Below are 16,560 nucleotides of genomic sequence, written 5' to 3' on the forward strand. Positions count from 1 at the left end.
GTTGTATGAATTCCGTCCAGAACAATAGGCAAAGACAGAAATAAAGGTCGGTTTTATCCAGGACACCATCCAAAATTAGAAATAAGGGCTAACTTCTGCCTAGAACAATAGCCACAGCTAGAAATAGCAGCTAACTTTCATCCAGAAAACTAGCCAAAGCTTAAAAATAAAGGTTAACTTCTGTCCAGAAAACTAGCCACTGTTAAAGATGAAGGTAAAATTTTGTCCATGAAGTCTTTATTAGACATGAAGGTTAGCCTCAAATAATACAAATATAACCAGATGATGCTTAATGGCTTTGTTCTGAGACGCAGCAGGGGGAGAATCAACCCGAAGTCTTAAACGTTGGGACACACTCATTTTGAAAACTACGCTTTAGTAATAATGATGGACATTACATTAATTTTATACTATATTAGTATTATATTAATATTATTTAGTATGAGATTGAGACGGGGGCACGGTGGCTTAGTGGTTAGCACGTTCGCCTCACACCTCCAGGGTCGGGGTTCGATTCCCGCCTCCACCTTGTGTGTGTGGAGTTTGCATGTTCTCCCCGTGCCTCGGGGGTTTCCTCCGGGTACTCCGGTTTCCTCCCCCGGTCCAAAGACATGCATGGTAGGTTGATTGGCATCTCTGGAAAATTGTCCCTAGTATGTGATTGCGTGCGTGAATGAGTGTGTGTGTGCGCCCTGTGATGGGTTGGCACTCCGTCCAGGGTGTATCCTGCCTTGATGCCTGAGATAGGCACAGGCTCCCCGTGACCCGAGGTAGTTCGGATAAGCGGTAGAAGATGAATGAATGAATGAATGAGATTGAGACTTTTACACAGCAGCCAAACTGATATTTGTCCAATCGAGTTATTTTTTAAAAAAGTACATTTTAAAGATGTTGATATACAAAGTCTTAAATGTTGATAGAATGTTAAAATTCAGTAGAAATTATTTGTACGTTACAAAAAAAATTCGAATTATTTAACGTGGTTTTTAATGCGTTATAATTGTGACGCTTTATTTGGTCTGTGCTGCCCTCTTGCGGATGGAAAAGGTAACACGGAAAACATGAACAGGGAACCGAGATGTATTTTAACGTTATCCTTTTATTATTTTCTCTTGTACACACAATATACAGGCAGGTATAACACCATTCTCATAGTAGAAAACAAATCACAGCACACAAACTTCCTTATCCACTTCGAGAAGACAAAAACAAAAACAAAAACACAATCTGGGATCAAACAGGAAGTAAAACATGCTTGAATCTCATCTTTCTAACACGCCGCAGGATTCGCACCCAGTTCTAACAGTCAGAGGTTTCCTCTTCTTCTTCATCATCATCATCATCATCATCATCATCATCATCTAGTTTATGAGCAGTTTGTACGGCAGGACTCATCATCTAATGCACAAAGCATATAAACGAGGATTTAAAGGAATATGCCAAAGAAACATAAACGTATACATTAAAGCCCAAAATCTTTGTGTATTTGTACTTTCAACTGTGGAGTAAAAAGGATCCCGTGAGCATCTGGAATTATATTCAGAGACAAGTCAAATAAAAAAGAATCAGGGATTATGATATTAACGTTATATTCGATTATAACTCTTCACAGCAATGCAACGAAAACGTCTCTCATGAGAAACTATGGTCTTTAATGAGCTTTTAAAATGCTGGTAGTTTGTTAGCAAATGTAAATATCGTGATACTTTTGGTATTTGGATGGAGTTGGGTTATGTAAGGCAACAAGAGACACCTCTCTCTCTCACAAGCGCTTATTTGTCTGTATTTATAGCTGAGTTTTTGGGTCTCTTTCTTTAGTCACTAATACAAAACTAATCAAAAGCTTTCATTATGTTGGTGTTTGGTGTGACACTGAAATAAACACCAAAGCAGGAACCTCTATATTAAAAAATAAACACAACCACAACAATCACCATACGATCTGAAGCTGATGGAGCGAAGGGTCACGTTAATGAGTCGAATCATAAAACTTAAATGTTTATTCAGTCCCTTCAGGATTTCACAGGGTTTTGTTTGGTGACTGTTGCCCGAAATGCTTGATTATGTTGCTTTATTTTCCCCTCACACCAAAATTTGCGATGCTTTTTTCCTGGAAAACTGCTTGAATTGAGACGTTTGAATTGTACACGTGAATGAACTGCGTGCTGTGATGTTACATGACGCGTCTCGTTACAAACCTGTGGTGATTTTGGTAAACTAGCCCCTCCTTATATCAGGGAAGTGGCTCAATGCGTGTAATCCTGCAAGGACTGATTATTCAAACCAAGTGAATTTTCACGAACAGCAGGTTTCTCGTGTAAACGCTCCTACAAAGGAGTTACAAATAAATTCTTTTGTGACCGCTTTGATAAACGAGGCCTGATGTTCCTATAAAATTTCTTCAGAGCTACACAGACAGCTACAGCAGCAATAAGCCATACAAAGCATACACACACTCACTCTCTCGCGCTCACTCTCTCGCGCTCACTCTCTCGCGCTCACTCTCTCGCGCTCACTCTCTCGCGCTCACTCTCTCGCGCTCACTCTCTCGCGCACACTCTCTCGCGCTCACTCTCTCGCGCTCACTCTCTCGCACACTCTCTCGCACACTCTCTCGCACACTCTCTCGCACACTCTCTCGCACACTCTCTCGCACACTCTCTCGCACACTCTCTCGCACACTCTCACGCACACTCTCACGCACACTCTCACGCACACTCTCACGCACACTCTCACGCACACTCTCACGCACACTCTCACACACACTCTCACACACACTCTCACACACACTCTCACACACACTCTCACACACACTCTCACACACACTCTCACACACACTCTCACACACACTCTCACACACACTCTCACACACACTCTCACACACTCATCTTTAAATCAAAATAGCGTTGTGTTTTATTGCGCTGGGGAAATATGGTGTTTTTCCAGACCCATAGGTGTAAATAAAAAGGTCGATAAACTCTAAATCTGACCAATCAGCAAAGACCTGCTTGCTGTCTGACAATCGTGTGCGTATTTGTACCGTAGCTAGCATGACTAGTTTAGCGTACTGACTGTGTGTTTGATGTAAGGGACAATGAATGACGTGTAAATGAATCTTTTGGCTAAACTGTCACGTCTGTCATAACAATACGGCGCATTAACGCTCGTTACTAACGCAGCTAATATAAAAAAATGACTAGTCAAACCGCAGCTCTGAAATCGCACGCAAGAGAAGCTACGTAATGCACTTTGTACGTAAACGGTTGAACGAGTGCTCGGTGTAGGAGAGGAATAACGTAACTACGTATGAAACAACAACATTTCATTAGAGAGGTTTTTCTAAGTATTTAGGCAGCCATGAGCCTGGAAAATACTTCAGTCTGAAGGATTTGAAAACTAGTCAAGGGAAAAAGAAGTAAGTATGAGTCTCAGGGAAAGGATGAAAGGGGAAACGAAAAGACAAAAATGTGTGTGTGAGGAAGGCAATGTGATTTCGAAGCTTTTGTTCAAACGACACAAAATCACAACATTCATCACACAATATGTTCTGTGTGAAAAGGCAGCAATTGAGAAACGTAAAATATGATGTAATAGAGAGAGAGAGAGAGAGAGAGAGAGAGAGAGAGAGAGAGAGAGCGAGAGAAAGAGGGGAAGAGTTTTAACAGAGAGCTGCTCTACTCCAGTGCGGCTGTAATAGCTTTGGGAGAGAAAGGGGGCGGAGCCTAACTTGGCATCATGGGGCTCTGAGGCGTTTCCATGGCAAACGGTCCACAGGCACAGACCTGGAACACAGACAACAAGATGATGATCATTGTGTGGAGGAGAAGCACAAAGAACAAAGAGTTTAGAACAGACTTCAGACTAATCCTGAATCCATGAGTTCTAAGAAAGAAATAAAGACAGTGTGTGAAATGTGTGCTCTTCAGTGTCAAAGTGTGTGTGTGTGTGTGTGTGAGAGAGAGAAATGCATGTTCTTATGTGTCGGGGGGTGTGTGTGTGTATGTGTGTATGCATGTTGTGTTGTTCAGTGTCAGGCTGTGTGTGTGTGTGTGTGTGTGTGTGAGAGAGAAATGAGTGTTCTTATGTTCTTATGTGTCGGGGTGTGTGTGTGTATGCATGTTGTGTTGTTCAGTGTCAGGCTGTGTGTGTGTGTGTGTGCGCGCGCGCGTGTGTGCGTGCGTGTGTGTGTGAGAGAAATGCGTGTTCTTACGTGTCGGGGTGTGTGTGTGTGTGTATGTGTGTATGCATGTTGTGTTGTTCAGTGTCAGGCTGTGTGTGTGTGTGTGTGTGTGTGTGAGAGAAATGCGTGTTCTTACGTGTCCGGGTGTGTGTGTGTGTGTATGTGTGTATGCATGTTGTGTTGTTCAGTGTTAGGCTGTGTGTGTGTGAGAGAGAAATGCGTGTTCTTCAGTGTCAGGCTGCGTGTGTGTGTGTGTGTGTGTGTGTGTGTGTGTGTGTGTGTGTGTTCTTACGTGTCGGGCATGTGTGGGTACAGAGATGATGGAGAAAAGGCAGATCACTTCTTCATATGAACGTCTTCATCCCTCAGTGTGAACTTCTTCTTCAAGGCTTCAGAGATCAGACTAGCAGAGTCCTCTTCCATCAGTGACGTACAGCCGCGGGAATATCTACACACACACACACACAACACGCACGCAGAGAGACAGAGAGAGAGAGAGAGAGAGAGAGAGAGAGAGAGAGAGAGAGAGAGAGAGAGAGAGAGAGAGAGACGTTATTGAGAGTACAGTGCTTTTTTACAGATATGATGTAATCCGTACACACACTGTTCAGCACAGATCAACAATCAGCGAGGAAAAGGAGTAGAGAGACAGAGAGAGAGAGAGAGAGAGACAGAGAGAGAGAGAGAGAGATGAAAAGAGAAAGGATAACAAGAAAAATGACAAGTAAGAAACCAAAAGAAGGAAAAGGCAGAGGAAAACTTGTACAAGAAACAAGTAACATGCAGATGAACAAAAGCAGGTAGAGAAAGAAAAGAGTAATAAAAAAAAACAAACAAAAAAAAAGAAACCGTCATTTAAAAAAGAAAAAAAAAAGAAAAGAAGAGAAAAAGAGAGGGAGGAATACAGACAAATACAGAAAGATAAAGAGACAAACAGAAAAAGCAAAAAAGAAATAAAGAAAGACAAAAGAAAGAATGAAAAATTGACGAAGAGAGAGTGAGAGAGAAAGAAAGCAGATAGACAGATACAGTGAGAGCTAAACAAAGGAGTACAAAGAATGTAGATAGACAGAGAGACAGACAAATAAGAGACACGGATCTGTCCATCATGTTCATGTCCTCTCACCTGTCCTTGCTCATCTTCATGCGGTTCATGTCCCTCAGGATGTCCTTGACGTCGGCGAAGCTGGTGGACTTGGACAGCGACACCGTGTCTTCCTCCGCCTCCCGGAACTCCATGGTGGGCCGGTCGAGATCGAAGGTCGCCGAAGCCGTCATGCAGACAGGGGGCACGGGGTCGGGCGCTAGCTCGGGGACCTCCGACTCGTACTCCTCTTCCTCCTCGTCCACTTCTGTGACGTCGCTGATGACGAAGGAGGCGGCGGGGAGCGGGTGGTACGCCACGGTCTCGAAAGGAGCCATGGAGAAACCGACAGTGGTGTCGTCTGGAGAGAGGAGGTCCGGGGTGATGGGGTTCGAGTCTGAGAGGGAGGAGAAACAAACGTAGTGTTTATTATAAGCTCTGATCATACACATACACTAATGATCGTGTGTGTGTGTGTGTGTGTGTGTGTACCGTTCTCTCCGGCTACAATCTTGGCGATTTGTGCGCGAAGGCGGCTCAGCTCGTCCTGCAGGGCGGTGGCGCGGTTCAGTGCCGTGATGCCCGGCTTCCTCAGACCCTCCATGCGCTTTCCCTCACGCCTGAAATTAGGCACTGACGAGTTCCTGTGTAGGACCATGAGGGGCGTCGGCCTCCACTCCTGACGGAAGGGGCGTGTGTCGCTCCTGACCAATAGGAAAAGACAACGCTGTTTTATTGAGAAACGCACCAGTTTAGAGTTTAGATTTAATCTACAGAGATGATTTAACCCTGGTGGTCATACGGACACGCCCTCGCTCACACAAACGCCTGCACTTACACACCTGACTCTCGCATAAGTCTCCTCTTCATCAGCAGCAATCCAGGCGATGTCAGCAAGTGTGGGCACCAGGGGGCCATCTGTGGGCCGCAGGGGGTTCAGACCGGGCAGCTCCTACACACACACACACACACACACACACACACACACAATGTTAACAAGCAGATGATGACACAGGTATTAACAGAAAAGAAGTATTACAATCAGGAGGGAAGAAGTAAGGAAGGTGGGGAAAGCAATGGAAGGAGGGAAGGGAGAAGAAACAATAAAAAAAGTGACGGTAAAAAGAAAGAAAGAAAGAAAGAAAGAAAGAAAGAAAGAATATTATTTGGTACAGATTTGTACTTGACATTGTTTCTGCTAAATTGTAGACAAGAGCTCTAATGTACATGAATTTGACATGTGTGTGTGTGTGTGTGTGTGTGTGTGTGTGTTACCTGGAAGCAGGCTCTGGGGCAGGGTTTCAGAGGCAACGTGGAGCCAATTCTCCTTACCACACTCCGGGTCGCACCATGTGGCTTATTCTGCCAAATAGGAATCACCTCCTGCACAAACACACAAACACCACCTTACACACCACCTTACACACACACACGCTGATGTGGATGACCCCACACACTCTTCACCCCACACACACACTCTTCACCCTCCTGCCGTCTGGAACAAGGTACCGAAGCATTCGGGACCTCACGACCAGACTGTGTAACAGTTTCTTCCCACAAGCCATCAGACTCCTTAATAACTGAACTGAATTGTACTGAGTACAACACACACACATCAACTGTATGGACTGCACAGACCTACATTAAATACACACTCTTCCAATATACATCCATTTACCTGTTTACATGCATCAAACTGTTTACATGCTGTTTTGCACACTTTTTGACTTTTTTGTTCTTTGCACACTCTGTCTAACATCAGTCATTTTGCACAAACTGTACAATATCTCAGGGACCTGCTGCTAAGAAACTGTGTTCATTATAGTATTACTGCACACAATATTGTCTGAACTTACAGTATTTACATACAGTATTGACGCTGGTCGGTCGGCGCTGTTTCTGTTTATCGTCTCTTGTGTATTGTCTTTTTTGTATTGTCTTGTAACTTTTCATCTGCACTGTCTTTTGTCCTGCACTGTCTTGTTTGTCTTGTCCTGCTCCGTGTACACCAGGTTGTACAGATGCACATTATGTATCTAGGACTAACTTACTAAGTCCTTATAGCCCTGTCTTTGTTTTATGTAGCACAATCCTGTAGAAACGTTGTCTCATGTCACTGTCTACTGCAACAGCTATATATGGTTGAAATGACAATTAAAGCTTCTTGACTTGACTTGATGTTCATGACGTGTGTTTGTGAAAGGGGATCATTGTAAAAACAATGGAGATTTCTGAGGATTTCAGAAAGAGTTATTGTTGTCAGGCTAGAAAAGGTTACATCATCATCTATTAAGAGTTTGGACTTCCTACAAATGAATGAAATTTAAGGCCATAGGTACATCCCAGAAGTGGTCAACCAACAAAGATCACTCCAAAAGCAAAATGCGTAATAGTCTGCTGGGTCAGAAAGGGCGTCTTTTACTTTGGCTTATGTTAATTGATGGAACAAAGAATTCAGACTTATACCAGTGATCTCTAAATAAAAAACGGCAACACATCTGTCTATAAACTGAATCTCAAGAAAGACAACGTTCACAAGCAGACAAGACCGTCTACCAAAGAATGATTAAAGAAGAACAAAGATAATGTTTTAGAAAGGTCAAGTCAACGTCCTGAGCTTAATCCAAAATAAAAATTGTGGAAGCACCAGGTCATGTGAGGACACCCAGTAAAATCCCAGTGTTGAAGCTCTCTGTTCTCTGTCCTGTACTGACGAACCATATCAGATTCTTTTAAGCCGTTGTGCGGGACAGATCAAAAGTTACCGGAAACACTTACTGCTGCACAAGGAGTCACAACAGATACTGAAATCAAAAGGTTCAATATAATTATTTCTAAATCGATCACAAACTTTCAGGTGACACCGTATAGTGATCCAGGCTTGTGAACGGAGCTGTATGAGGATGTAGTGAGCGAGGTGTGATGTGGGACACAGCTACAGACAGAAATCTCACCGCTCCAGCATCCATCACAGTAGAAGAGGGTTTAAACACAACACCACGAGAGTTTGGATTCCCAGAGTGTTCAGGATCACAGCAGGACGAAGAACATGATGCTCAGGAGTCTTCGGCCCACTTCAGTCCACTGCGGTCGAGTCACAGAGCATCTGCAAAGAAAGAAGGGAGGATGAAGAGAGGAGAAATGTCATTAATCACATACATATGAGAGATGATACAGAAATAATCTAATTTATATATCTACAAGCATGACTTGTAATGTATTAAATGCCTAGAAAGCACAACATCACAATCAAAACACACTTGGTATCAACACTTGGCATGTTTTTGCCTTTAAATACTGAAAAAAAAAACCCAAATGTTTACAAAATCAGACTGTATGTATGATGCTAACGCACGTTAGCATGCTAGCTACCAAACCGGCTTTAAAATTCGACGGTTTTAAATGTTTGTTTCCAATACACGTAATAAAATTAGTTGATATATAAAGATTACCGTAGTTTAATTTGACTCCTCGCATCTAAACAACGTTGCAGTAAACGTTTTATAACCTTGCGTCCCAGGAGTCGACCCTCGTTTAGCTACAACAGCGTTATAAACCGCGGCTTTGTTCCAAACCGATCACTGTTGTCTTCGTAGGTGCCCTAAAACGCCAAGTGTGTAACGGCCCCCTCGCTCCCTTAATAAGGGACCGAATATCTATTTGGAACACAGCCGAAGTGTTTGTTAACGTAACGCTACTAAAAAACTAAAGCGTTTGGGAAGACGTTTTATTATTATTATTATTTATATAATAAAAACATATCCTACGAACCATAAAAAAATTGTTTTCTTCTTTACAATCTGTGTGGGTTTTTTTTTCACACTACAAACAAATTCAATGCCGTGGTAACAAAGCTAAGCTAACTAGCTTCGTTAGCTAACGAGGACGCTCTGTGATTGGTTCGTTCTTACGTCCCAGCGTCCAATAGAATACTCGACAAAATAAAAGTTTCAAACGTAGCAAGATAAAGGTCTTAAAAATGAGTACAGAAGGGATTTTATTGTGTAAATATTTTATTGTATTCCGAATAAATAACAGCAATTAATCAGTGCAGTGCAGTGGTTAATTATGACGAAGTATTTCAATCATGTTAATAATTTTAATGACTTTTTTTTAAGTATTACTTCTTAATAATGCAAATCTGCATGGAATACTCTGGGTCAAACCTTAACTTATCTATGACACTGACTATACAGTTCACCGTTTAGGCAGAAAATTGTGGTTATAAAAATGACCATCTGGTGTCCTGTATTGGTTTTATTTTTAGCTTAATTTTTAATACATTTATGACAAATATTGTTAGCAAGCTAAAAGTTAATGATAAATGTTTATCTTAAATTATTCACATGGAGAAAAATTCATAGATAAATAGCTCGTATGAATAAAAAATAAATAAACAGTAGGTCGCGTGGTGATGGCGTCATCTTTCCCCGCAGGCACAGAACCTCAACAACTCGTGATGTGATTTATTTCCGCCCGTATTGCGTTACAAATCATTTCAAGAAATAACTAATAATCGTAATTACAAATGTATCGCAATTCGTAATGTAAAGTAGATACAGCTATGGAGAATTAAAAGAGAACTCACATCGGGAATAAAAAAACTAAAGAAAAACAATTTGGTTCTGCGGTTTCGAAGGTGATGTGATTGATCTGTGAACTGTCCAATCATCAGCTTAGCTCTTGTGTCCGAGCCAATCGGAGAGCAGAAGGCGGGACTTAGGAGGAACAATACGCCTGTCAAATCCATGTTGATAATAAACCACATGATGGAGAGACGCCTGGAGCTCTGATTTACACCGCGGTGGGTAAAAACACAGATCAGTTTCTACTCTGTTTATACCGTCGGTGTGTCATGCAGAGATAGAAGGAATGTGGTTTTATTCGTCACTGATCAGACAGTAGCAAAGCTGGCTAACTTCTGCTTTTATATCATCTTCATCATCATCATCTTCAGCAGCACCAGCATTGGAAAAAGTCTGATTGATGTTTTTTTATAGATGGAGAATTAAATGTAAATGTACGTGGAAGTCATTTAAATGCTGCAGGGATGGACAAATGGCCTTCTTTTAGAAACATTTTATATATAGTTTATGTATGTATGTATGTATGTATGTATGTATATATATGTATATATATAAATATATGTGTGTGTGTGTGTGTGTGTGTGTGTGTGTGTGTGTGTGTGTGTGTATATAGGGTGTATACATATAGTATACTACATAGGGTGTATATATATAGTGCACTACCCTATTTAGTGCATGTAGTATAGCATATATACTATATATAGTGTATATATACATAGTGTAGCCTATATATATATAGTGCACTACATAGGGTGCCTTTGTGCCTTTATGTCTTTATGTTATACTATATAAAGTTAATATGTAAAGCAGAACACAAAAGCCAAGTACAGTACATATACATATATATTGAGCGTTAGAGAATTTCTAATCTTTTCTGGGCAATGATCTCATTTTAAGGGTCCAAAATCCTCCAGGAATTGGCATTAGAAAGTACTAGAAATAAGTGTAGGAGCCATGTAATTCTAGGTAGCATAACAAAAAAAAGTTTAAAACTGATTTGATTTGAACAAATCAATATTAAAAAACACAAATCACAATTTATAGTTATACATCAGAGAACGAAACATTTCAAATATTTGTAAGTGTGACTCTTCTAGGCTTTTATATTTAAACCGGATCTCTACTTTAAATTGATTTACAACAGCAGCAGTGAGTTCTGTTCTGCATCTCGTAAAATAAGTGCTAGCAAATAGTGGGTTTGTGTACCAGGTGAACCCGGGTCCACTCGAGCATCGTGTTCCTGACGTGCCTGATGAATGAAGGTCTGTGTCATGTCTCATGCCACAGTGGTGTTAATATGAAGCTCATATAAAAATAGACACTAAGAATCTGAAGTGTATTTCTGCTCTCTCAAATAAAATAAATTTGAAAGTACGTGTTCCTAATAAAGTGACCTGGTACATCTGTATAATACTAATAATAATAACAACAATAATATTATTATTGTTGTTGTTATTATTATTATTATTATTATTATTATTATTATTATTATTATCATATCTACTATTTCCACAGATTGTAGCTGCTATATATAGGATATGATGAAGGAGGACGACGATGGAAAGAAAAACAAATTCCTTCAAATCTTTTCTGGTCCACTGAACATCTGCATTAACATCTGCGCTTCTGGAATTTAGCCCCCAAAAAAAAAACAAAAACAAAAAAAAAACACAATGGACAGTAAACAGAGGGAGAAGACGAGAAGCGGATACTTCTGCAACGTCAAGAGCAGGTCAGTTCTCTTGTGTAGTTCTTGTGTAGCTCTTGTGTAGTTCATGACTCACACCGTAACACTGCAGTAATCTGATCAAGTACCGACAAACCCAGAGGGACGCTGGATACCGAATCCGAGTGTTTCGGTACTACACACTCTGGAGCTGTTAGGAATGTAGAGCTGGACCCTATGATGAAGGAATTATAATATCTATATCCTGATGATAAAATATAGGAATTATATCAATTTTTTTGTTAAGAATTTTACAAATAAAATAAAAACACTTTCAGTATTAAAGATTTTTTTTAATTATTTCATTTTGAAAATAAAAATTGTGATTTCTAAAATTTCTTTAAAAAATGTATATGAAAACTTTACATATAAAACTAAACCTAACCCTGACTCGTTCTAACCCCCAGGCTGGGCACCAGGCTGCCGCCAGGCTTCACGCAGACTCCGGGTTTTGCCTCCGTGAGCGCTAACGTGGGTCAGGATGATGCTGATACGGGACGCCATCACATACGGAACCCCAAACTGAGACAGTATTACCTCAAAGGTGATGTTAATGTTAAGATTTTTATTTTAATTAGATTTTAATTTTTACATAAAGTGCAGTTCAAAGTGCTTCATGAGGAAACATTATAAAAAAGATAATAATAATAATAATAAGAGGAAGAAGAAGAATGAGACAGTAAATCAGGTGTGGACTACAATGAATCATGTGGATTAGACGGTGAATCAGGTGTGGATTAGACAGTGAATCAGATGTGGATTAGACAGTGAATCAGGTGTGGATTAGACAGTGAATCAGATGTGGATTAGACAGTGAATCAGGTGTGGACTACAATGAATCATGTCAATTAGACAGTGAATCAGGTGTGGATTAGACAGTGAATCAGATGTGGATTAGACAGTGAATCAGGTGTGGACTACAATGAATAATTGTGGATTAGACGGTGAATCAGGTTCAGAATTGACTCAGATTAGACAGCGAATGTGAGTAAATTGTAAACGTGTCGTATATGAGAACTGATGAAAACTCTACGTTTCTGTTCTCTTTCACAGAAACTGCTTTTCCATCTGACATGTTGACAACAAAGACACTGCAGTCTGTAGTAGAATCAAGCAGGAGTGATGAGCGAGCGGTGAGTGTGACACACACACACACACACACACACACACACACACACACACAAGTAAATGATATGACCTATAATTATACCCTCTTACTGTACAGACGAAAACACAACACACACACATTATGAAGTGAGCCGAGCAAAGGTCACAGACACACCACATCGCCGCCACATTCCTCCTAAACACCGCTGTTAACCCAGATATTTAGCTTCATGGATATTCAGAAATTTTTGCTGAAGCTTTTCAATGGAGCTCTGTGGAAGAAAAAGGCTTTGGTAATGGAAAATAAATCACTAATGAGAATAGCTGATAGTGTGTGTGTGTGTGTGTGTGTGTGTGTGTGTGTGTGTGAGTGTGTGTGTGCTTTGGCTTGAAATACAGAACAAATCGAGCTATGGGGATTGACTTGCTGCTTATGGAAATTAGTGTCATAGTGCATAATGCTAAATAAAGAAGCTAGTTTTGTTTTGGTTATCAATGAAACTACAAAAAATTCTGAATCTACATTCACCTTGCTAACTTCTTTTGTATCTGTCAAAATTAGCTTTATGTGACACCTGTGTTAATGATTAGAAATTAGTTTTGCAGAATGCTAATAACTGATACAAGCTTTTTCTCATCTTGCTAATGGCTAAATGGCTAAGCTAATCTTTAGCTTTGGGGGATGATTTTCTGATTACACATGCTAGCTTTATAGAACATCATGCTAAATACTGAAGCAAGATGTTCTAATGAATGAAACTAGTCATAAAAAGCTTTGCTAACTACTGAACCTATATTACACTTGCTAACTAGCTTTATATTCACTAGACTGAATCTATCTTTGGAGGGCGATTTTCTGTTTACAGATGCTAGCTTTATAGAATATCAAGCTAAATACTGGAGCTAGATTTGATAATTAATGAAACAAGATTCGTAGAAACCCTTGCTAGCTACTGAATCCAGCTTTATATAACATTAAACAATGCTTTTATAGCTTTGTAAAACAGTTTGCATGTAAAACATCCAATCTAGCTGTGTATCTTTTAAATTTATGTGAAACTTGTGCTCGTTATTAAAATCAGTTTTATAGAATGCTAATAACTGAAACAAGCTTTACACTCGACCTTTGTTTTCACATATGCTGTATTGAACGTCCCGATAATAGCGGAATCTATGGGATTGATGATTTTCTGTTTACAGAAGCTAGCGTTATAGAGCATCGTGGAGCTAATACTGGAGCTAGATCTGCTAATTAGTGAAACAAGATATGTAGAAATCCATGCTAGCTGCTAAATCCAGCTTTATTTAGCTTTAAAATTTAGCTTTATGTGAAAACTTGGATGAATTGAATTTAGCTTTGTATATTACATTCCTTATTCCTGAGTCTGGATTTCGAGACTCAAATGCTAATAACTGCTTGATGTAGCACCTTTGTAATAAAAGGAATTATTTTTTAAACATCTAATGACTTTAACGGATGGGTTTTGAGGATGATCTTATTTTAATTAATTACTGAAGGTAGATATATATAGAAATACTTGCTAGCTACTGACTCTAGCTTTATATATAAAACACAGTGTACAATGTTTTTATAGCTTTATAAACCGTCTTTGCTAACTTCTGAATCTAGATTTGTATCTGGCAAAATTAGCGTTATGTAACACATTGTTTATTGTTGAAATTAGCTTCGCAGAATGTAATGCTAGGAACTAAAACAAGCTTCCTAGACCTTTGATGAAAGAGAGATTCAAGGTTTTTAAAACATCTTGCTAACTGTTGAATCGATCTACCAAAGTTATCTTAACGAAGCGTTATGCTACATACTAAAACTAGATTTGCTAATCTGCAGAATTTAGCTTGAGGTAAAATTTCCTCATTTGTAACCTCATAGGAAGTAATGCTAATAAATGAAATCAGCATCTATGTAGTAACATCACCTTTGTAATATATTTGAAGGTTTTTGTACATCATTCTTTCTAACTGCACTTTGTAATCTTTCTAATTTGGCCTGTTACATTCTAATTACTTAGTATAAAATCATGCTAGCTACCAGAACTAAAGTTTTAGCCTTGCTAATTACCGAATATTGATTTGCTAATTAATGCTAACTAACAGTGTGTTACCTTTAGCTTTGTGGCAGCAAGTTAAGAGAAGTAGTTACAGAAATACTTGCAGCAAGTAACAGAACTAGTGTGTGTGTGTGTGTGTGTGTGTGTGTGTGTGTGTGTGTGTGTGTGTGTGTGTGTGTGTGTGTGTGTAAAACAGGTTCATCACGAGGACACAGTGTTCAGTATAGCCTCTCGGTTTAGTGGCAGATCAGCAGATTCAACTTTAATGACACAGGTAGACCACACTAGTTTATTGTGTACTTTGTGTTGTGTTGTTGCTATCTGCTGTATCATTGTGTTCTGTTCTATGGTGACCACATTCCCAGTAGAACATATGATATTTATAGCCGTATGGTGCGTCACCGGGGGAATGAAAGATGAGATGAGCCATAAAAAAGTTGTATTGTGTTCCATCTTGCTCATGTTTGCTAAATTTTGTTGGGATTAATAGCAGTAATCCTTCAACGTGAGTTTAATTTTAAGGATTAAGAAGAAAACACAGAGCTGGGAAAAAACACAATTACAGATAAGGTGAAATAATACAAATAAAAATATACACCAATAACAACAACAAACACCTACACAGGCCTGTCAAGTGTCACGCATTGAGAGTGAGAGTCACGCATTTCGGTCTTTTCTCACGTTCTCCCAACACACATTGTATTTCTCACGCAGAAAAACTTTTTGACTATTTATCATATATTTAATAAGCCGCAGAAGCCCAAAACGTATCAGTCCACACCGCTGTCTGTATGGAACCGGGCAGGAATCAAGCGCGTCTCCCCTGGAGCTCTTAGTCGAGCCTGACACTTATCAGCCAATCAAAAAAAGAAGCTACACAATAGCCAATCAGAAAATAGCACTATCTGGGTAAGATTTAATGCAACAAACAATGAAAAAAAATATATTCATTATCACACACATACACACACATACATACACACACACACACACACACACACACACACAAATTAATAAATGGAAATGAAACAAATACTTTGTATTTGGTTAAATTGCGGTCAGTGATCCTTTCCAAACACAACGACTCCCCCATTATTTATTTATTTTTATTTTAGGGGGGGGGGGGGGGGGTCGAGATGTCACGCTTGCCTTTCTTCAAAACTTGAGAGCCCTGCCTACATCACAAAAATCAACAACAGCACAGACTACACTACTACCACTGTCATCAACAACACTGCCATCCTCAACACCAACACCACTCCCACCACCAACATTATAACTTATAGCAACAACAAGAACAACACCTATAACACCAACAACAAGAATGAGAAATACAACAACAGCAACACTAACAACACAAACACTGCCATCATCAACACTTCCAACACCAACACCTGTAACACCAACAACAACAAAACCAACACAACCAAAAACATGAACAACACACACTAACCACAAGAACAACACTAACAACACTACTACCTAAAACATAGTAGCAACTCTGTCGACAACAATAAAACGTCAACAACAGAAACAACACTGCCATCACCAATACCAACAAAACTACCACTTACAACAACACCTAGTACACCAACAATTACAAATTCACCTCCAACAAAACCTGCATTACCAAAAACATGACCAATACACACTAACCACAAGAACAACACTTAACACCACTACTGCCAAAAAACATACACACTAACAACTCCAACACCACTAACAAAAACATCAACAAACACCCCACCAACAACAAGCACACACCACACTAACACTACCACCACCAAAAAAGCAAATGCACTAACAAA

General features: G+C 39.7%; 2 protein-coding genes across 7 annotated transcripts in view; one reads left to right on the forward strand and one right to left on the reverse strand.

Moving 5' to 3' along the window:
* Window positions 1-1,079: 1,079 nt before the first annotated feature.
* Window positions 1,080-9,159, reverse strand: mtfr1l (mitochondrial fission regulator 1-like). 3 transcript variants are annotated; one of them, XM_060879378.1, is made up of 8 exons: window positions 9,036-9,159; window positions 8,219-8,370; window positions 6,540-6,647; window positions 6,107-6,216; window positions 5,757-5,968; window positions 5,307-5,661; window positions 4,473-4,628; window positions 1,080-3,782 (listed from the first exon to the last, which is right to left on the reverse strand). In XM_060879378.1, exons 2-7 carry the CDS (start codon window positions 8,231-8,233, stop codon window positions 4,517-4,519), a joined length of 912 nt encoding a protein of 303 aa, XP_060735361.1. In that variant the 5' UTR covers window positions 8,234-8,370; window positions 9,036-9,159; the 3' UTR covers window positions 1,080-3,782; window positions 4,473-4,516. The 3 variants fall into 3 exon arrangements, with proteins under 3 accessions (XP_060735361.1, XP_060735360.1, XP_060735358.1); XM_060879377.1 differs by lacking the exon at window positions 9,036-9,159 and adding an exon at window positions 8,773-8,982; XM_060879375.1 differs by lacking the exon at window positions 9,036-9,159 and adding an exon at window positions 8,717-8,982.
* Window positions 9,160-9,709: 550 nt separating this feature from the next.
* si:ch211-15d5.11 (nuclear receptor coactivator 7) overlaps window positions 9,710-16,560 on the forward strand; it is a 19,645-nt gene continuing 12,794 nt past the window's right edge. Inside the window, exons 1-5 of one of the 4 annotated variants that reach the window (XM_060878973.1) lie at window positions 9,710-10,068; window positions 11,366-11,582; window positions 11,984-12,120; window positions 12,630-12,709; window positions 14,949-15,026. In XM_060878973.1, coding sequence (XP_060734956.1) covers window positions 11,524-11,582; window positions 11,984-12,120; window positions 12,630-12,709; window positions 14,949-15,026 — 354 coding nt within the window. In that variant the 5' untranslated portion in view covers window positions 9,710-10,068; window positions 11,366-11,523. Of the gene's footprint in view, window positions 10,069-11,365; window positions 11,583-11,983; window positions 12,121-12,629; window positions 12,710-12,819; window positions 12,977-14,948; window positions 15,027-16,560 lie in introns of those variants that run through there. The other 3 variants (XM_060878974.1, XM_060878975.1, XM_060878976.1) reach the window with 3 other exon arrangements.

The sequence above is a fragment of the Tachysurus vachellii genome, chromosome 10 (genome assembly GCF_030014155.1).
Source record: "Tachysurus vachellii isolate PV-2020 chromosome 10, HZAU_Pvac_v1, whole genome shotgun sequence".
Taxonomy (NCBI): domain Eukaryota; kingdom Metazoa; phylum Chordata; class Actinopteri; order Siluriformes; family Bagridae; genus Tachysurus; species Tachysurus vachellii.